This window comes from Bos indicus, chromosome 13 (assembly GCF_029378745.1).
Source record: "Bos indicus isolate NIAB-ARS_2022 breed Sahiwal x Tharparkar chromosome 13, NIAB-ARS_B.indTharparkar_mat_pri_1.0, whole genome shotgun sequence".
Lineage (NCBI taxonomy): Eukaryota > Metazoa > Chordata > Mammalia > Artiodactyla > Bovidae > Bos > Bos indicus.
The window spans coordinates 3,794,050-3,815,256 of NC_091772.1; the positions used below are offsets into that span (position 1 = coordinate 3,794,050).

The window sequence follows — 21,207 nt, forward strand, 5'->3', positions numbered from 1 at the left end:
AACATTGAATGTGAAAGTGTTAGTGGCTCAGTCATGTGGGACTCTGCGACCCCATGGACTGTAGCCCGCCAGGCTCCTCTGTGCATGGAATTCTCCAGGCAAGAATACTGGAGTGGGTTGCCATGCCCTTTTCCAAGGGATCTTTCCCACCCAGAGATCAAACCCAGGTCTCCCACATTGCAGGCAGATTCTTTATTTACCATCCGTGCCACCAGGGAAGCCCCTCTATGAACGCTGAGGTGCATGTATCTTTGTCAGTTCAAGTTTTCATCTTTTCCAGATATATGCTCAAGAGTAGGATTGCTGGATCATATGGTTAGCTCTATTTCCAGTTGTTGAAGGAACCTCCAGACTGTTTTCCATAGTAACTGCGTCAGTTTACCTTCTGTTCAGGCCTTTTTACCCATGTTGGATCAAGAACTCACAGTTCGCAAAGGTAAAGATGCCAGCCATGGACGCAGCTGAGCGAGGTGGGAGGCCTCGCTCAGCGCCCCACCCCCACACTCCTTTTCTTTTATGTCTTGGCCACTTCGTCCTTAGTTTTGTGCAAACCTGTTGCTGTTTCACATTTGTGCTCTTCCTTTCTGATTGGTGCCTTGGATTCTTTCAAAAACACTTCCAGAAACCGTCCTGCGGAGCCAGAGAGCCCCCGAGGATATCTGACTGTCATCATCCTGAATTTGGGGGGGTGTACATTTCTGTCTCCAGGACGGCGTTTTCCTAAATGGGTCCTCGAGGGTGCCTTGGCGCATAGGAAACTTTAGCATAAAGCGTGTAATTCTGGGCTCCCCAGCATGAGCAACAGGTTGAAGACGTGGGATCCGCTCCGGCCCCTCCTCGGCGGGTGGGGACACGTGGAGGAATCCAGTGGCCCATGGGCGGTTCCGGGAATCCCCGGATGTGTCTATGCTGGCCCTGGCCACGGATGGCATCACGTTCAGCCGCCTGGGAGTTTAGTCCTTTAACTAGTCGGGTGCTATTTGCTCTGTAGCCTGCCCTGGAGGCAAGCATGGTGGAGGGGCTGTGAGAGCAGGCCTGCTGCAGTGGCAGTCACCTGACCCTGCCCGCCCCTCCCAGCTGCTGCCGAAAGGACCCTCTTGAAAACCCGGTGAGGTGCGCCTGTGCGTGCAACGCAGAGGGAGGGGCAGGATGTAGGCGGCTGTCGCTTGCTTTCCTTTCTCACCCTCTTTTCCTGCGATTCATTTTCTAATTCCGTGAAGCAGAAACTCAAAAGGAAATCCGAAGCTGGCCAAGAACAAGGGATCGCCTCCAAAGGAGCAGGGCCATGTCTGCCTTTGCTTTGGGGAATGTGCATTGTTCGTGGGGTCGTAAAGCTGTCAATTTCTAGGCAGAGTCTGGAGGAGGCAAGCTCGGATGGTCACACTGACTTCGTGGTGGCATCCTGTGCCTTCATTTTGGTCCCTTGCTCACTTCCCAAGTTTGCATCTTTGACAGTCACATCAAGGGCAGATTCTGGAGATAAACCTGACAAATCCCCAGAAGACGCTGAAAACACAGCAACCCAGCTGACAGCCCCAGATTCTAGCCCTAATTCTTGCTTACTCCGTGTGACCTGGAATGGGTCCCTGATCCTCTTTAGGTCCCAGTTTTCCCACCTGGGAAAGGAAGGGCGGATCCTTTGCTTGGGAAGGTCTCCGATTGCGTTACTATCCAGTGAGTCTCCCATTAAGTCTTTTCAGCTGCACTTTCTGAGAAAGGCTGAAGTAAAGCAGTTTTTCCCCCTTCAGGTGGAAAACAGAGCCGGGGCCAACCCTTCTGGGTGCGGACCTGTCATTAGGAAGCCAGCTGCCAGCTTGTGTTCCCTTGGGATGGAGGAGGAGCCCCGCGGTCCCTGCCAGGAGAGGGTCCCTTTAACAAAAAGCTGGTGCCGCCATCTGCTTTCGCCCTCTGGGTAATTCAGCTCCTGGGTGCCCTGATGTGGAGAGTGGCGAGGGAGGCGTTGGGAGGGGGGGGCGGGTAGGTCAGTGGGCAGGCCTCGATTCAAGGTTCTTATTGGACTTTAGAGCCTTTACTCGCCGAGTTAATTTCCCCAACTTGCCTATCACAGGTTAATACTGGACCCGTGCATAATGATACATAATTTAAGACTTGTAAAAGCTGCCCAGGACTTGAAAGGAACACAGTCTAAGCCAGGAGCCTGTGCCTGGCATGCAAGAGCAAGTAACACAGGTAGAATTTATGTCCAAAGCGGGAGAGCCGCACCCTCGTGACACCATCTCAGAGGGTGCCACGCTGTGTGCAGGCCCTTCTGTGCCAGGCGGCAGCACCCGAGCCCTGCAACCATCACCCCCACTTGCACTTAACCACCACTGGAAAGCAGTTAGTTGTTCACAAGGGGAAGTTCTTTATTCTAAGACCCAGGAATATCTCATGGATGTAAAGTGACACAACATGATTGGCCCTAATGGTTTCTGAACTCTGTTTTTAAGACTTCTGGGGCCAGAACCCCACAGAACTGCCCTGGGGCACCCTTCTACTTCTGATAGCCAAGCTGTCTGTTGGCATAGTTGGAGCCTGACATAGCCTGAGTCGGGATGTTTAGCTGCTTGTGGGATGGAAAAAAAATGTTAAGAAAAATAATTGTTGTTTTTGCAAACTATCTATTTAAAAACAGAACCTCAGGAAGCAGATTTCTGTTTCAAGGCTCAGATGAATCAGAGCTTACAAAGTATAAATACACATTAGCAGGAGGAGGCTTCCCATAACCCAGTGCTGGTGTGCCTTCCCAGCCCCGGAACCTCTGACTCCTGCTTCTCATTCCCAGCAGAGGCAAGAAAGCAAGCCTCCATGGAAGCGGAAGTGCTGGAACCTCGCTCAGCCTGAGTTGCAAACCTCTGCAGGCCAGTGGAAGTTTTGTATTTTTTCTTTAAAAGCAACTGGTTGTTCACCACACACTCGCTCACTTTAGGGTCGACAGGTGTATGCTGTTCGGAAATGTGGCAAACCCACAGGCTGATTCCTTGGGCTCTTTGCTACCTAAGAAAGATTACCAAATAAGTTAACTTTGACTCACTGACCCCTCAGATCAGCCAATAAAATGAAGCGCTTACACCACAACTTGCTCAAGGGGTAGTGTAATTGATTTACTTAAAAATGATGTCAGGTGGCAATTGAGCAACAAACTGGCTTCCAGACTGCTTAATTCAGTTTAACAAGGAGGAAAAACCTTGTAATTAACGGAAGAGCTTGAATACTTTGGAAGCTGTTTTCAAAGTCTGCCATACCTAAGCTGGGGAGGGTGGGGGTAGGAGGGGACAGCTTGTTGAAAACTATAAGTTCCCAGGCCCCGCTTGCAAGTCAGGGGCCAGGCCTGGGATTCTGCATTTAAGAGAAACCCCTTTGCAAGTTCTGCTTCTCTGTTCATCACCCAGTCTCACTTGACTTTTAGTTAAGCTATACTCCCTTTTCTGTTCTAAGTCTACATTGTATATATATGTCTAGAATCCTAGGAGTTTCCCATCCTAAAGCAACCAGCTTTGAGCTGCTGTTTTCCTGGAGTTTCATGGTATATATGTACTAATGTTGGAATTCTAGTTCATCACGTTTCTGATGGGAAAATTCTTCATCTTCCAGAGCCTGATTATAGAGGGCATAGAGCTTTCAGGGGGTGGGGGGGGGGGGAGGTTCTGGGGCTCTTCTCTTGCAGTTCCCTGCCCCCAGGACAACCAGGACTCCAGTGCAGGATGCCTGCTATCTGAAGAAAGGTTGACACCTGCCCTTAACAACCAAGGTCCTGGCTTCGAACTGTGTCCAGATGAGCCTGTCTCCTCCTTTCCACCACCCAGTGTGACCTGTGTAGACGGCTCCTTGAAATAACAAGATCACTCCTCTCTTAGAACAAAGAACTGCAGAGGTCATCAAACTTTTTTCTTGGCACACAAGCATCTGGCAACTACCCAGGGAATTTGGGGGTCCTGCAGAATCCAAGTTTACAAACCACCAGAGCAAGGTAGTATTGGAATTCAGATTTAGTCCTGCTGGTCGGTCTGCTCCTCCCTCTGACCCCACCCTGCAAAGAGCCGCACCCGGACAGGGAGCCGTCATGGGGACCACCCAACTCCACAGAGAGCCGCGCCCAGACGGGGAGCCGTCGGGGACCAGGCTCGTCTCGGTGCTTGTCCTTGGTGGCACCTCCCAGGTGAGCCAGAACTCCGTCCCCGCCCCCGACCATGCACAAGGAACAGGGGCCTGCCATCCGTTCTTAACCACGACACCCGCTGGGACACAGCTCCTAACCTGGTAGAAAGAGAAGGGTCCCAAGAATGAAGCAAGATCAACATCCGCATGGCTTTTCCTGCGCTCAGCCTGGCGCTCCAGGTGGACGTGCACCACGAAGACTGGATGGGGTGCACAGCCGGAGAGCAGCCGCTGGGCGGAGGGCAAGCTGGGGCTTCCTGCACAGAGGAGGGCACTCCTGGCAGCTCCCTGAAGCTGCTGGAAGCTGTCCACGAGCCCGTCACTGGCGGCTCAGCCTCCACGCAGAAGGTGCCAGAAGTAAGACCCCCCCACACACACCCCCGACACCACGTTGGCACGCCTGTTGCCCACAGCTCTCCTGCCCGTCACCGGCGGGACAGCCCAGTGCCGGCTCCCAGGGCTGACCAAGAGGGAGGCCGGTGGCGGCTCACCCCTGGGAGCAAGGTGATGAGCGGTGAGACGGGCCCTCACCCCCAGAGCCTGGCATCACCACCTCCTGGAGGCCAGCCTGGAGGCAGGAGCATGCACAGAAGCCTCGAGGGTGTGGTCCGCAGTGACGCCAGGACAGTCCTATTCATCCAAGTAGCCAGAGAGGAAGAGAAGGCATCCTGCCTCCCTCCTAATCCCTCAGCACCGATTCCAAGCTATTTAAAACCCTCTAAGGTGGGTATCGCCCCAAAGTTGCTCAAAACAATTCACATCCACACTGCAGGCCATTAATCCAGTGGTGTTTATTCAAGCAGTATTCACACTCGCTGTTGAATAACAAGGGCATCAAGACCCCGAAGATGGGGCTCTCACAGCTCCAGCTTCACAGCAGCCTCTCCGGGAGGGGTTTCAAGAACTTAAGATGAAGGTGATGGCTGAAAAGGCTTGCCGTTCTTGCTCTGGGTCCCCGAGGAGTACAGCCTGCTTCTCTCATCCCGGTCACCAGACAGACCCAGGCCAGCGGCAGAGGCACAGCTGGGCAAAACTACGTAAGCTCAGAAGAGGCCACACTGGTCCATGTTTTCGTACAAAAAATTTAATAAATATGACTTTTCAAAATGTATTGCCAGGAACAACACCAAGATGCATGTTTATGTTCGTATAACACTAAGAGGACAATACAAAGGATCTTCATGGTCTCAATGGTGAACTAACAAAATCAGTTTTGAATAAGCCTTTTTGAACTTAAACTTCATCATAGCGTTTTGATTTCCTCACTTAAGGCAGGCAATGGACTCTATGGCAAATCTAAACAGTGATCTTACTGGACATTTTATGGTTCAAGTATTCAACTAGCTTATTAGAATACTCCCTAAATGCAGTAGATAAAAAAATCAAATCAGTCTTACATAACGAATGGTGAAAAGAAATCAGAATTTACAAAATAAGATTGGTGTGCTTCCAACTTCACACAATTAATTTGATATTTTTATTGATCTTCAACCACTCAACATTTTGGCTATGTTTAGTCATAGCTCACCTTGTTCCCTTAAACTGCTAGGCAGCAGATCATCTGCCTGTCTCTCTTCAAGTCTTAAAAAAAAAAAAACAAAAACCTGTTCTAGACTAATTCTCAAACTGCCTCTCAGTCGGGGTTTTAAATATCTGACGTCGTACGGAAAAAAAAAAAAAAAAATTCCACCAGTATTCCAGGCACAAAAGGCCCACCCTATTGTCTTAAACTATTTTCAAACACCTTAATTTTGGCTTATAGGCAACACATAATAAGAAAATAGGTTCAAAAAAATAAAGCCATACGCTTATAACGCTATCAAAAACCTTCAATTCTAAACACGTACATATAAATAAAAAGGAATGATGTCTTAAGGCTCTTGATTATTAAGTTAATAAATCAAATATACACAGTGATTAATAAAAAAAAGAATTATTTACATAACTATACAAAATTCTACTTTTGACACATTTTTCCTCTTTAAATTCTTCATTTTACCAGCAACTGCTGACATCAAAGTCCCCCCTCCCCCAACAACAACAAAATACAATAAAAAAAAAATAAATAATAAACTCATTTGTGATAGTTGCTGTGGTTCTGAGCTGCAAAGGCACTTTTCAAATACAGAACTACTTGGACGTCATCATAAAACCAATATACAAAAACAACTCAAGAGTCAATAAATATAAATAAAAACTATGATCCTAAGACTGCATCACCATCGGGACATCTGGCAGAAATGGAAGCTGGGCGTACTCCTGGGAGCCTGATCCGGAGGTGCAGGCAGGCGGGGGCGGGGGGCCCGGTGTTTGCATAGCTGCGCGGTGCGGTGCCACCCAGCCAACCACGGAGACTACCACTGCCAGTGTAAGCCAGCTTGTCAGAACTTAAATTAACACGCGACTCTACATCCAGGACAGCGCGGGGCCGGAACACGACAGACAGGGCGGCTGCGGGAGCGGGAGCCCCGGGAGCCCCTGGACAGCGCCCGCCCGTCTGCTATACAATGTACTCCATGCGGTTCAGGCTCTGCGCGCTCTCCAGGTCTCTGTTGTCCTGTTTGTTTGTCCAGTTGGGGTGTTTGGCCGGCGTGCCATGGGCGGGCTTCTCCTCTCGGTCGACCAGCGTGTACGTGGCCTGCTTGGCGAAGCGCGCCTTCTGCTGGTGCTTGTCCATGTCGTCCTCCTCCACCTCCGAGTTGTGTGTCCTTATTTTGGACATTTTGGAGTTCTTGCTCTCGTAGTCCTTGACGGGGACCGTGTTGGCCCCATGCTTCTCGATGGGGTTCTTAATCTGGTTCAGCTGCTCGCGCACGTTGTTGGTGGTGTTATCCTCAGAAGCGGCGCGCGCGTGGCTGCCCGGCTTCCGGCGCTTGCGCACGCACCAGTAGAAGGCGGTCACCAGGCAGCAGACCCAGGCCACGGTCAGCACCGAGCTCAGCAGCGGCACCAGGAAATCTGCACGGCAGGGCGGCAGCGGGGAGCCCGGTGAACCACACCGCAGCCCCAGCCCTTTCCCCACCCGTACCGTCCCTCCCGGCGTCCTCAGAGACCCTGCTGGCCTCCCCAGAGAGACCGGGCCAAACGGCAGCCCATACGGGTGCCCACCTCCGTGTGGGGAGGGGCGTCTGGGCCAGGGGTGGGGAGTCCGGCTACTGAGACAGCTCATGAGATGAGTGGTTCTCAGAATCTTCAGAAAGAGGGCCCTGGGATGCATGGCTCCAACGCCCCCGGGGGTCCCTTGCCAGCTATAGCACAGTGATGCTCCAGGGATCCCCGGGGGACTCCGGCTGCCCTGCAGGGCCACTGAGCCATTCATCAAAGCTGTGCTTAGGATGGACTGTTTCCCAACCCCAGAGCACAAGCAGGCTCCACGAAGACACATACTCAGGGTACGGCAACACTCTGCCAGGGCGGTGCCTGACAGCCAGAGACAGCCCGCAGGCAGGGGACAAGTCAGGCCACCTCTGCCCACAGTCATGGGATCCAGTCATGTCAGCCAGCCTCTGTCTTCTTGCTAGTTAAAAATGGGGGTCCTTGAACAGGGAACCGGCAGGTAACTTCCCGCCTGGGGGTTTTCCTGGATGTAGGTTGTGCTGGTCTTATTGATGAGCTGGACAGGACGGTCCCCACAGAAAGGGACCCCGACCCCACCACCTACCTGTTCTGCTCTTCAGAGGACGCCTCTGAACTCTTACTTCCGCAACGGCAGCAATCAGCGAGCTGTTCCCGTCACGTTTACTGACAAGATTTATGATTTTGTCGGTGATCTCCTTGATAGGGTTTCCATCATCCCGGATGTCTTCAGCAGACTGGAAAAGGAAGCATCAGACCCAGGGGGTCAGGGACACTCACCAGTCACTTTTACTCAAAATTATTTGACCATACATGTATGCTATTCCCTGGCGGCTCAGACGGTAAAGAATCTGTCTACAGTGCTGGAGGACCCAGCTGGGAATTTCTGGGCTGCGAAGATCTCCTAGAGAAGGGAATGGCAACCCACTCCACTATTACTGCCTAGGAAATCCTATGGACAGAGGAGCCTGGTGCGCTATGGTCCATGGGGTTGCAAAGAGTTGCATACGACTGAGCTCCTAACACACATGTACGTCAAGCTCTCCTTCCATGTATCTGTTCATCTGGATACCAGCTAAGTGAGCTTTCTGGGCTACTTCCAGTGAAACGACTCGGTGTGAATGGGTCTCATACTCACAATGGCCACGTGTATTTCATTGTTTGCAGAAGGGGAAGGCTCGCAAGCTATGTAAATCGAATATTCGGCAGAAACATTCTTCAAAATATTCAAATTTCGCAGTTCGCTGCAAATATGCTCCGTGGTGAGACCCTAGAATGATATTTTAAAATCCACAGGTGTGTAAGGGAGAGGAATGAAAAAAGACTGCTGTTTACTTGAAAGGGAGGCTGCGTGCAAGCCGAGCTTTGGTGAAGGACAAGAATCCAGGCTAAGGAAGAGATCCGAGCTCATGATGTCTCTGCTTTAGGGCAAGTGGACACACCCCACCCTCCAGAGCCAGCCAGAAGTGTTCCATACCGGCGACATCATCTCCTTGTTGAAGGTGAACGTGATGTTGGCACAGTTGTCTTGGTAGTAGGGGTCGGACGCACACTTGGTCTTCACGGGCTGGAGGCTTGATGACCGGCACTCGCCCACCCCAGTGCAGGGGCGCACAAAGCACTGGGTGTCCAGGATGGGCACGCAGCTCTGCCCGCTGGGGCACTCGCTGTGCCCTCTGTGCAGTGAGCAAGGGCGGGGGCCACACCACACCTGCAGAGACAGAAGGAGTGCAGCTCAGGAGGCACCCGGCAGCGGCCCGCATGGCCCCAGGACAAGGGTGGCCAGGCTGTGCCTACCTTGGAGCAGGCCACCCTCCCATCCAGGCACTGGCAGGCGTTGCAGTCGGCGTCCCACTTGGCCCCGTCGGGTATCACGCTCCCCATAGTGACGCACGACCTCCCTGAAACTGAGGCAGAGACCTGTGAGTGGCAGGAGCTGCCCTTTCTGTGGACCGTCCTCCTGATTCTTCACTCCCTGCCCAGCAGGAGATGCTGATGCCCGTCGCCCTCTGCCCTGTGACAACGCAGCTGCTCCCAGCGGGCAGGCATTCTTGGCCACCCCCAGCGGGCCCTGCACCTGGCCACGCGACCAGCTATGGTCAGCGCAGCGTCCAGGGACAGGAGTGAGCGGAGTCTCCCCCTGGGAGTGAGCTCGGCCCCTCGAGAGCCTGCCATGTGCCAGGAAAAGGACACACCCTGGGTAGTGCTGGTCCAAAAAGGGTGGGGTGGCACACAGAACAGAACTGGGTGCCCAGCGTGAGGCATCCAGCACTCTGCTTGCCCTGTGTGCCCATGAGCATCACAACTGCCTGCTGTAGGCACAGAGGATGGGGAGGGTTGTTACAGAGCATAATGGTGACAAAAGCTGGCTAAAACTAAGTGACTCTACTTTCAAAGGACCCTCAGGTTTCCCGGTCCTGAGGGTCTCCAGCAGATGTGCCCTCTGTGTTCTCTCCCTGAGCATGATGTCCTCACACAAACAGTCAAAAAGGTGGCTGCAATGCCTGCTCAGCCCAGGGGACCCACGGCGCGGGACCTGGCCCACATACCTTCCTGGCATTTGGCACCACTGTGCCCTGGGGGGCAGATACAGCGGTAACCATTGATCTCATCCACGCAGGTCGCCCCGAAAGCACAAGGTGAAGACTGGCACTCGTTGATGTCTAGGAGAAATGGTCAAATTTAGGCTCCAATGGGAGGCACCAATGCTTTTCTGATAAAATACACAGACAGGATCTGCAGGCCTAAGTATAGGCTGAGTGCATTTTCATCATGTGACCAGCACCCAAATGAAGAAATGATCATCAGTACTGCCAAAGTCTCCGGTCACTGCCACCCAAGGGTTACCACTAGCCTGACTTCTAACAGCTTAGAATTTCTCATTCGGGGAAACAGCAATTTTTAATTAAATGCTCCTTTTCTCTGATAGTGTAATTTAGAGAACAATGGCCAGCAAAGATCTTGAAAAGGGTCAGCTAGCAAGTATCTTAGGCTTTGTGGGCCATGTGGTCTCTTGTCACAGCTGCTCAATTCTTGCAGCATGAAAGCAACCCTTGACAGTACATAAACAAGAGTGTGGCTGTGGGTCAATAAAACTGTATTTACAAAAACAGGCAGTGGGTCAGATTCGGCCCCCAGACCATCATCTGCCAATCCTTGATTCAGAAACATGAAATAGACACAAAGTCCCCCACCCAGTGGAGCCCCTGGTGGCTCAGTCGGTAGAGTCTGCCAGAAGTGCAGGATACCCGGGTTCAATTCCTGAGTCAGGAAGACCTGGGAAGATCCTGAGTTGGGAAGACCCCCTGGAGAAGGCAATGGCAACCCACTCCAGTATTCCTGCCTGGAGAATCCCATGGATGGAGGGGCCTGGTGAGCTACAGTCCATGGGGTCACAAAGAGTTGGTCACAAGTGAGTGACTTCACTTTCACTTTTCTTTCCCCCACCCAGTAGTTCTTAAAGATTCAGACTTGGGGACTCAAGGAGGACCAGTTTAAAAGTTTAAACAATTATTGAGGGATAAGAACATACACAAAGAAGCACAACTGATCTATAACTTTTTTTGGCAAAAGAAAGGGCATGTAAAAAAGTAGGGAAAAGGCTCAGAATAAACTGTAAACTTCCTAAAAAACTGGATTTCCTGACCTCATTTTGTCTGAATCATTTCAGTGGGGCCTGATCAAGCCTTGGAAACCACAGCCTCAGCCCTTCCTGTGGCTGAGGTCTGAGGCTATGCATCCTTGCCCATCGCTTCATGCTACCACAGGAGAAGCACACTTTTCTTATAGCCTCAGAGTAGATTAACCATCAGTTGCTGTGGCCGAGCTCTCCCCAGGAGTGAGGGTGGCTGTGCACCCCAGGGAGAGTCCAGCCAGGGGCATCTTACTCCCAGCTGGAAGCAGGAGACTAATTGTCAAGGCTACTCAGAACCATGGCCATAACTGTTTTAGAGATGAGAACTTTTAGACTAAGGGGTGGGGAGACAGCAGTCAGAGGTGGTCCTTACTTATTCTGCAGTCGGGCCCAGCGAAGCCAGGGGCGCATTCACAGCGGTACCAGTTCTCACCATCCACGCACGTGCCGCTGTTGTAACTACGAGAGCAAAGGCCACTTGGTTACCACCTCCCTGTCTGCCACTCCCCCGCCAAAGGTGGCCCCACACCGGTTATGATGGGCAGCTCTCAGCCCTGCCCACACGCACCAGTGCCTGGGTCCCACCCCCAGAGCGTCCAATTCACAGTTCCTGGTTGCAGGAGCTCCGGTTGCGTCCCAGGCACTAAACCCTCCAAGTCTGAGCATCACTGCTCTAAACGTGGACACCATCTGACTGAAGTGTGGCCCACGGACTGGAGTGATGGGCACTGCCTGGGAGCTTGTTGGAAAGAAGGAATCTGCAGCAACCCCCAGCTCTCCTGAATCAGAAGCTGGATTTTATATAGGAGGCCCACACCTGTCACAGCCAACAAGTGCCTGCATAATAGGGCACCATGCTTACCAGGGATGAGGACTGCAGTCGTTGGTGTCTGCAAAGTAAAAAAAAAAAAATTTAAAAACTTAACAGCGAAGCCTTCTTAGCCCTAAGTGAAAACACCCGTGATTTCCACGATACCCAAATGATAAGGCTGTCATTAACGCCAGCAGGAGCTTAAGACCCCTGCTCAGTTGGAACCAGGCCCATATCACACTGCTGCAGTCACCATGGGACACTCATACACAGGAAGAGGCCCTGGGAGGGGTGGGCAGGGGGCTGTGAGAATGGTTCTTGGTCAGACCAGGGCCGGGAAGCAAGCCACCATCAAAGCCCACAAGCGAGATGCCGGTGGCCGTGGGTCCCTATGGACAGTCCTAGCCAAGCTGCTTTGACCGCGTGAAGATGGGCTTCGTGATGCGTTGCACCGTGGGCACAGCGGCAGGGGCGCTCTTCGGCACCTTTTCCTGTCTCAGGATGGGAATGCGGGGTCGGGAGCTGATGGGCGGCATTGGAAAAACCACGATGCAGAGCAGTGGCACCTTTGGCAAATTCATGGCCATCGGATGGGCATCCAATGCTAATCAGGGCAGTGGTTGCACACAACATCCACCCCCTCCCGTCAGTTCCATCCCATGTGTACTATAATAAAGCAAGTCTTTGAGTATTTGGAAAAAGAAAGAAAGATTAATCATAATGGAAACGATTCTACAAATAAAAAATGTTTCTCTTGTGGCCAAATGGGGCATTTTTGCCAGCAATGTCCTGCCAAGTAGGGACAACAAGCCGTGCCAATCAACCCCAGGTAGCGCAGGACTGGACCTCAGTTCCACCAACGAAACAATATTAACCCCTGACGTGCCGGTTACTCCGATTCCAACGGGAGTGGCTGGCCCCCTACCTGAGGGCGTTGTAGGACTTGTGCTGGGGCGTGGCTCGCTTTCCCTTTAAGGGATTTCGGTGGTGCCTGGTGTAGTAGATTCTGATTATACTGGGGAAATTAAAGTTTTGATCTCGCCGCCTACTAAAACTATGCAAATTAATAAAGGTCAAAGAATAGCACAGCTTTTGCTTTTACCTTATTATGAGATAGGACTTCTCAAGCTAGGGGCCCCAGAGGATTTGGATCCAGCGATCTAGGTTTTTGGGTGCAGGAAATTACAGCTTCTAGGCTTTTACAAGATCTTTTAATTCAAGGAAATAAAATGTCAGGGTTGTTAGATACTGGAGCAGACGTCTCTTGCATTGCTGGAAAAGACTGGCCCTCGTCCTGGCCAACATGCTTAACCAGTGCCAGCTTTGTAGGAATACGGTCAGTGCCCTCGGTTGCTAAGAGCTCACAAATTTTGACATGGTCAGATGAGAAGGGGGCACAAGGCACTTTTTGTTCATATGTGGTTCCTTCACTACCTTTTTCTTTATGGGGGAGAGATATATTATCTCAGGTGGGAATGCTTTTATATAGCCCAGATGAAAATGTTACTAATCAAATGCTGCAAATGAGGTATAATCTTGATAAGGGGCTTGTTAAAGATCAGCAGAAAATTGTTTCTCCATTAGAGGCGGTTCCTAACAAGAATAGAGAAGGTCTGGGATATTCAAATTTACCCTAGAGGCTCTTGCTCTTGCTGCCGACCCTATTACCTGGAAATCTGATAATCCGGTATAGGTGGAACAATGGCCCTTAACAGCTGAAAAGCTATAGGCAGCTGAGGATTTAGTTATGGAACAACTGACAGCCAGCCATACAGAGCCTTCTAATAGCCCTTGGAATACTCCTATTTTTGTTATTAAGAAAAAATCAGGAAAATGGAGATTGTTACAAGATTTGAGGGCTATAAACGCAACTATGGAAGACATAGGGGCCCTCCAGCCGGGCCTCCCTTCCCCAGTGGCTGTGCCTTTCCAGTATAATGTGATAGTTATAGACCTACAGAATTCTTTCATTACCATCCCCCTGGCTGTTCAGGATTGCAAAGGGTTTGCTTTCAGTCTCACTTCAGCTAAAGGGAATGAAAAATAGGCTCATCTTGTGTCAGAAATTTGTAGGCCAAGCTGTGCAAAATGCTAGAGGAAAGTATAAAGATCTATATTTGATACATTATATGGATGATATTTTGGCAGCTCATAAGGACAGAACCTTGTTACAACAAATTTTATCTGAATTGATTGAGGCCTTGGAAAGATGGGGTTTAAAGATAGCTCCAGATAAGATACAAGTAAATCCTCCTTTTTCTTATTTAGGGAGGGTATTAAATACCCATACCATGAGTCATGCCCCTTTGCAGCTGCGGAGAGATTGTTTACTAACTTTAAATGATTTCCAAAAATTATTAGGGGATATGAATTGGATATGGCCACATTTAAAACTGACTACTGCAGATTTAAAGCCTTTGTTTGTTTGCTTAAAAAGCGATCCTAATCCCAGTTCTAAGAGAAAGTTGACTAGTGAGGCAGAGTGGGCTCTTATTAAAGTGGATGAGGCTTTAAATGATCAGTTGATTAGGATTAATATTACCAGAGGATGGGGTTTAATTATTCTCGCCACAGAGCATACACCTACAGGATGCTTGTGGCAAGAAGGCCCATTGGAATGGCTCCATCTACCAGTGACCCCAAGAAAAATAGTTTTATCTTATCCCAGCTTGGTGGCACAATTAATTATAAAAGGTAGAAAAAGAAGTGTGGAACTTTTTGGAAAAGAAGTAGCAAATATAGTGATTTCATTCAATAAGGATCAACTGCAATTTCTTTTACAAAACAGTGATGATTGACAAGTTGCCCTGATAAGATTTCAGAGGTCAAATTTTGTTTCATTTGCCCTCAAGCCCCCTACTGCATTTTTTGAAAGCACATCCAGTGATTTTTCTGAAGAAATTTTCTATTCAACCTTTGGAAGGGGCAATTTTAGTTATCATAGATGGTTCCTCTAATGGTAAAGCAGTCATAATTATTGATGGAAAATCCCATGTTCAGGTAACTGAAGAGACATTGGCCCAGAGAGCTGAGTTGAGGGTGGTTATTTGGGCTTTTCAACATTTAAGAGACCACACCTTCAATCTTCCGACTGACTCCCGATATATTGTAGGGTTATTTCCTCATATTGAGACTGCTAATATTCCAGAAAATAAAACTTGTTATTTGATTTACAGAAGGAGATTAAGCATAGAGATAAGAAATATTTTGTGGGACATAGTAGAGCCCATTCCAGCTTACCTGGCCCTTTGCATGAAGGAAATGCTTTGGCAGATGCATTAACTAAAGTAATTGCTTTAAACTTACATGAAAAGATTGACAAGGCCAAAAATTCTCACAAAATTCATCATCAAAATGCAGCTGGTTTAAGGTATGAATTTCATATCTCTAGGGAAACAGCTAGACAAATAGTCATGTCCAAATTGCCCAATATTTAATCCATCGCCACCATTAGGAGTAAATCCCCGAGGCCTTAGGCCTAATGCTCTCTGGCAAATGGACGTAACTCATATCCCGGCCTTTGGAAAACTGTTCTTTGTGCATGTTACCCTGGATACTTTTCTCATGTTATTACAGCCTCTGGTAGATCAGGTGAAGCAACAAGAGATATAATTCAGCACCTGTTTCAATGCTTTTCCCAAATAGGACTCCCCGAACAAATAAAAACAGATAATGCCCCAGTTTATACTTCTGCTGCTTTTAAGAGATTTTGTCAACAATTATCCATAGTACATTCAACAGGAATACCTTATAATCCCCAAGGCCAAGCCATAGTGGAAAGGGCGCACCAGACTTTAAAAAGTCAGATAGCTAAATGGAGACAGGGAGAATTTAAATATTCCTCTCCACATCATGTTTTACATCATACTTTGTAATTAATCATTTAAATGTGGACACACAGGAGCAGACTGCAATGATGAGACACTGGACTCCTGAAGGGGCTACGACTAGGCCTCTGGTTAAGTGAAAAGACGTCCTTACAGGAGAGTGGAAAGGGCCAGATATACTGCTAACTTGTGGGAGAGGGTATGCTTGTGTGTTTCCACAGGATTCCACTTCTCCTGTTTGGACCCCTGAGGTTACTAAAATCCCTGGGGTCCTGGATTCCGGGACCGAGGAAAGATGGGGAGACCAGAAGCTCGTCGGGTCCAGACCTGAGGGAGCCAAGGAAATGCCAAAGGGCCAGTGACCCTTCGCCTGAGGCTTCACGGCTAGTGCATCACTTCAGGCACCTGGCGCTTCAGGAGAGACATGCTGCTCGAGCTCAACCCTATTCTGCCCCACCTCGTCGCTGTCATCGTACTTAAACAACCACCTCCAGCACGGTACCAACTTGGAGCCAGCTAAAACATCTCGCTCAGTAGGCTGAAGAGTTAATAGAAAGGGGGAGATATGAGGCTACTCCTACGATAATGTTTGTGGCTATGCTTGCTGTGTTGGCTTGTCAGCCGAGGCCCTCCAGTGAAGAAAAGGTACATTGGGCCTATTTGCCTAATCCATCTTCTTTCCAGCCTGTTGATTGGATGAATGAGCCCATTCGTGTTTTTGTTAATGATACTCTTCTTTTTGCCAAGTTTTGCCAAGAAAATGTACTGGTCATAGCAAACACCCTCTTCCAACAACACAAGAGAAGACTCTACACATGGACATCACCAGATGGTCAACACCAAAATCAGACTGATTATATTCTTTGCAGCCAAAGATGGAGAAGCTCTATACGGTCAGCAAAAACAAGACCAGGAGCTGACTGTGGCTCAGACCATGAACTCCTTATTGCCAAATTCACTTAAATTGAAGAAAGTAGGGAAAACCACTAGACCATTCAGGTATGACCTAAATCAAATCCCTTATGATTATACAGTGGAAGTGAGAAACAGATTTAAGGGATTAGATCTGATAGATAGAGTGCCTGATGAACTATGGACTAAGGTTTGTGACATTGTACAGGAGACAGGGATCAAGACCATCCCCACGAAAAAGAAATGCAAAAAAGCAAAATGGCTGTCTGGGGAGGCCTTACAAATAGCTGTGAAAAGAAGAGAAGCGAAAAGCAAAGGAGAAAAGGAAAGATATAAACATATGAATGCAGAGTTCCAAAGAATAGCAAGAAGAGATAAGAAAGCCTTCCTCAGAGATCAATGCAAAGAAAGAGGAAAACAACAGAATGGGAAAGAATAGAGATCTCTTCAAGAAAATTAGAGATACCAAGGGAACATTTCATGAAAAGACAGGCTCGATAAAGGACAGAAATGGCATGGTCCTAACAGAAGCAGAAGACATTAAGAAGAGGTGGCAAGAATACACAGAAGAACTGTACAAAAAAGATCTTCATGACCCAGATAATCACGATGGTGTGATCGCTGACCTAGAGCCAGACATCCTGGAATGTGAAGTCAAGCGGGCCTTAGAAAGCATCACTATGAACAAAGCTAGTGGAGGTGATGGAATTCCAGTTGAGCTATTCCAAATCCTGAGAGATGATGCTGTGAAAGTGCTGCACTCAATATGCCAGCAAATTTGGAAAACTCAGCAGTGGCCACAGGACTGGAAAAGGTCAGTTTTCATTCCAATCCCAAAGAAAGGTAATGCCAAAGAATGCTCAAACTACCGCACAATTGCACTCATCTCACACGCTAGTAAAGTCATGCTCAAAATTCTCCAAGCCAGGCTTCAGCAATACGTGACCCATGGACTTCCAGTTGTTCAAGCTGGTTTTAGAAAAGGCAGAGGAACCAGAGACCAAATTGCCAACATCCGCTGGATCATGGAAAAAGCAAGAGAGTTCCAGAAAAACATCTATTTCTGCTTTATTGACTATGCCAAAGCCTTTGACTGTGTGGATCACAATAAACTGTGGAAAATTCTGAAAGAGATGGGAATACCAGACCACCTGACCTGCCTCTTGAGAAACCTATATGCAGGTCAGGAAGCAACAGTTAGAGCTGGACATGGAACAACAGACTGGTTCCAAATCTGTCATGAGTATGTCAAGAGTATGTCAAGGCTATATATTGTCACCCTGCTTGTTATATGCAGAGTACATCATGAGAAATGCTGGGCTGGAAGAAGCACAAACTGGAATCAAGATTGCCGGGAGAAATATCAATAACCTCAGATATGCAGATGACACCAACCTTATGGCAGAAAGTGAAGAGGAACTAAAAAGCCTCTTGATGAAGGTGAAAGAGGAGAGTGAAAAAGTAGGCTTAAAACTCAACATTCAGAAAACAAAGATCATGGCATCTGGTCCCATCACTTCATGGGAAATAGATGGGGAAACAGTGGCAGACATTATTTTTGGGGGCTCCAAAATCACTACAGATAGTGACTGCAGCCATGAAATTAAAAGACGCTTACTCCTTGGAAGAAAAGTTATGACCAACCTAGATGGCATATTGAAAAGCAGAGACATTACTTTGCCAACAAAGGTCCGTCTAGTCAAGGCTATGGTTTTTCCTGTGGTCATGTATGGATGTGCGAGTTGGACTGTGAAGAAGGCTGAGCACCGAAGAATTGATGCTTTTGAACTGTGGTGTTGGAGAAGACTCTTGAGAGTCCCTTGGACTGCAAGGAGATCCAACCAGTCCATTCTGAAGGAGATCAGCCCTGAGATTTCTTTGGAAGGAATGATGCTAAAGCTGAAACTCCAGTACTTTGGCCACCTCATGTGATGAGTTGACTCATTGGAAAAGACTCTGATGCTGGGAGGGATTGGGGGCAGGAGGAGAAGGGGACGACAGAGGATGAGATGGCTGGATGGCATCACTGACTCGATGGACGTGAGTCTCAGTGAACTCCAGGAGTTGGTGATGGACAGGGAGGCCTGGCATGCTGCGATTCATGGGGTCACAAAGAGTCGGACATGACTGAGCAACTGAACTGAACTGAACTCTTTTGGGCGGGCTTCCATCTATCCTAATAATGTTAAAACAGTGGTCAGCACTCCCTTCGATTTTTCAGGCGTGTCCATACCTTCCTCTCTACAAGGAGCAGCTCCAGTTTTGAATGGATGCGTTAGCACTTCCCTGAAAGGCATGCTTACTGATTCTCTGAGAAGTGATGGCAAGAGAGACTTTTGGTCTTTACAGCTGCTGATGCCAGGGGGTGCAAGAAAGACTATTTGATGCCTTAAAAAAGGCAGCCCCTCATTTAAAGGACTATCCGAGTTGTGCAGTCCCCACTTCGGACTCTGATGAACAAGGACTACAGGCTTGGGAAAGCATAAGCAGAATTTATGGCTTTCCTCATTGGAAAGAATGCATGTACGCCATAAAGTTATCTATTCCCATTGCTGCCACCGGACATTTTCTGACCGAATGGGGGTGCCCCTATCTTTCTAATCAACGATGGGGCTTGATTTATGTAGAACCTTATAGGTCCACATGGAATAATTCATTTCTCCCTATGGCTTTAGTAATTACTAGGTGGCATGCTAATGGATGGGTTCCTCCTTTAGTGAGCTTCAATGGGACGGGTCCCATGCAGCCTGAGTTATGGAAAGGACTGGCTGCCATGGCACCTGTGACTTTACATAGACCTTTAAATGAACAAAGATGCATTGTACGGGCCTGTGTACATTCTCCCTATGCCTTTTTGTTGGCCAGAAATCAGAGTGATTTGGAAGTTTCTGAAGGAGAAACTGTTTACAATGTTATATGTGTGAATTGTTTTATATCAAATTGTGTTGATGGGAATGATTACAATTATAAGGTTGTGATGATTGTAAAGCAACCACCGTATTTGATGGTCCCTGTAAAATTAGAGGGACAATCGTTTGACGATTATGCATTGAAAGTTTTATATGAACTTAATGGCTTAATTTCTCGACCTAAGAGATTCATTGCAGCTCTGGTTGTGGGAATAACTGCCTTGATTGCCATAATTGCATCAGTTACGGTTTCTGCTGTTGCCCTGTCAAAAGAAGTGCATACGGCCTCGTTTGTCAATCAGCTGTCCAAAAATGTCTCCATAGCTCTTACTATACAGGAAATTATAGATAAGAAAATAGAAAATAAGGTCAATGCTTTAGAAGAAGCAGTTTTGTTTATGGGGCAAGAAATTACAATTTTAAAAATTAAATTGTCTTTGAGGTGCCATGCTGAATTTAAATGGATGTGCATTACCCCTCTACAAGTGAATGAGTCCATGTGCTCTTGTGAACGCATTAGGAATCATATTTTAGGCATCTGGAATCATTCATATTTTAGTATTGATATTTCTAAGTTACATCAGGATATTCAGAATATGAAGCAGGCAGAGTCTGACTTTTCCTCTCAATGGCTTTCTAATTCCCTCTTTGAAAATCTGGAGGGGTATCTTTCCCATGGATCCTTTTCTACAATAATGATTAATGCGGCCATGTGCTTTTGCCTGTTAGTTCTGATTTGTGTAATGGCCCTGTGCCTTTTTAGAATACTCAACTAAAGTGTTTCTGCTCTATCTACTGAGTTTCATACCTATGCTCTAAAAAATAGAAAAGGGGGAGATGTCAGGAGCCGTGTTAGGCATTACTGACAAAATGGAGGCACAGCCCCCAGCCCCCTCTCCTCATTCTGCAGGCACAGACCTGGGATTAAGGAGTTAGGCCTTGTAATTCTGACTTGTCTTTTCCTCTCCTTGGCTGAGTTGACTGAAAAGGAATATTAAGGTGCTTATTGTTCTTGAAAGGAGTATGAGAAGGCACAAAGCCTTCTGCAGCTGTGCTCAGAAAATAATTCATAAAGTTAATCATTGACATTTGTTCAAAGAGTTACAAAAGAGTGTTCCAGGATGAGCACATAGGCCGTAGCTTGAGGACATGGGAGGGATTGCTATCTGAAGCCTATTTGTGAGGAGAATGTTTATGGCAAAGAAGTTTACTGAATGTAGGGCTTAGAAATAATTAGAACACTTAGAAGTTAAAGATTTAAGGAATGTTGTAAAGTTAGCATATTTTACTATAGCTTATAGAAGTTAGGAATCTTTAGAGACACTATAGCTAGAAGCCTTTTTAAGAGATAGTGAGCTTAGGATGTTAGGGACAAACAGGATTTAGGAAGATAAGTAATAAACTGAGGAATGTAGCATGAGTTACAATGTAATCACATGTTAACTATAGGACACATTAGAGGAGGTAGATAATAGATGATAAGGCTGATTCCCAGAGAATCACTGAAGCAGGAACTCTGAAGAACAACGATTTATGGAGATAATAAATCTGGGAGAGGGGAAACTGAAAATGTCAAACCTCTGGCCTAATGTTTTTGTAAAAGTATAAACGAGAATCTTAAACTTGAAATAAACAGGCAGTCCAAAGAAAACTGAGAGGCTGTTTCATTCACTGACACCGTTCACCTCTTCAGGTCGAATCCCTGGCTGCTGGAGTTGGACTCCAGCAGTGGGTGACTTTCTCATGCCCGGGGCAGGGCTGCCTCCCATCAAGGCCCAGGTGATGTGCACAGAGCCATCACACAGCTCCGCTTCTGGTTTCCATCGCCAGCCCCCGGGGGTCAGGATGGGCTCTCGCAGAGCTCGGGGTTGGGGGGACACT

General features: G+C 48.0%; 1 protein-coding gene and 1 pseudogene across 1 annotated transcript in view; one reads left to right on the forward strand and one right to left on the reverse strand.

Moving 5' to 3' along the window:
* Window positions 1–4,929: 4,929 nt before the first annotated feature.
* Window positions 4,930–21,207, reverse strand: part of JAG1 (jagged canonical Notch ligand 1) — a 44,424-nt gene continuing 28,146 nt past the window's right edge. Inside the window, exons 19-26 of the mRNA XM_019972877.2 lie at window positions 11,730–11,757; window positions 11,241–11,326; window positions 9,783–9,896; window positions 9,031–9,140; window positions 8,711–8,944; window positions 8,372–8,503; window positions 7,820–7,970; window positions 4,930–7,116 (exon numbers count right to left, since the gene is read on the reverse strand). Coding sequence (XP_019828436.1) covers window positions 6,659–7,116; window positions 7,820–7,970; window positions 8,372–8,503; window positions 8,711–8,944; window positions 9,031–9,140; window positions 9,783–9,896; window positions 11,241–11,326; window positions 11,730–11,757 — 1,313 coding nt within the window. The 3' untranslated portion in view covers window positions 4,930–6,658. The remainder of the gene's footprint in view (window positions 7,117–7,819; window positions 7,971–8,371; window positions 8,504–8,710; window positions 8,945–9,030; window positions 9,141–9,782; window positions 9,897–11,240; window positions 11,327–11,729; window positions 11,758–21,207) is intronic.
* LOC109567858 (reactive oxygen species modulator 1 pseudogene) lies at window positions 11,321–21,059 on the forward strand (annotated as a pseudogene).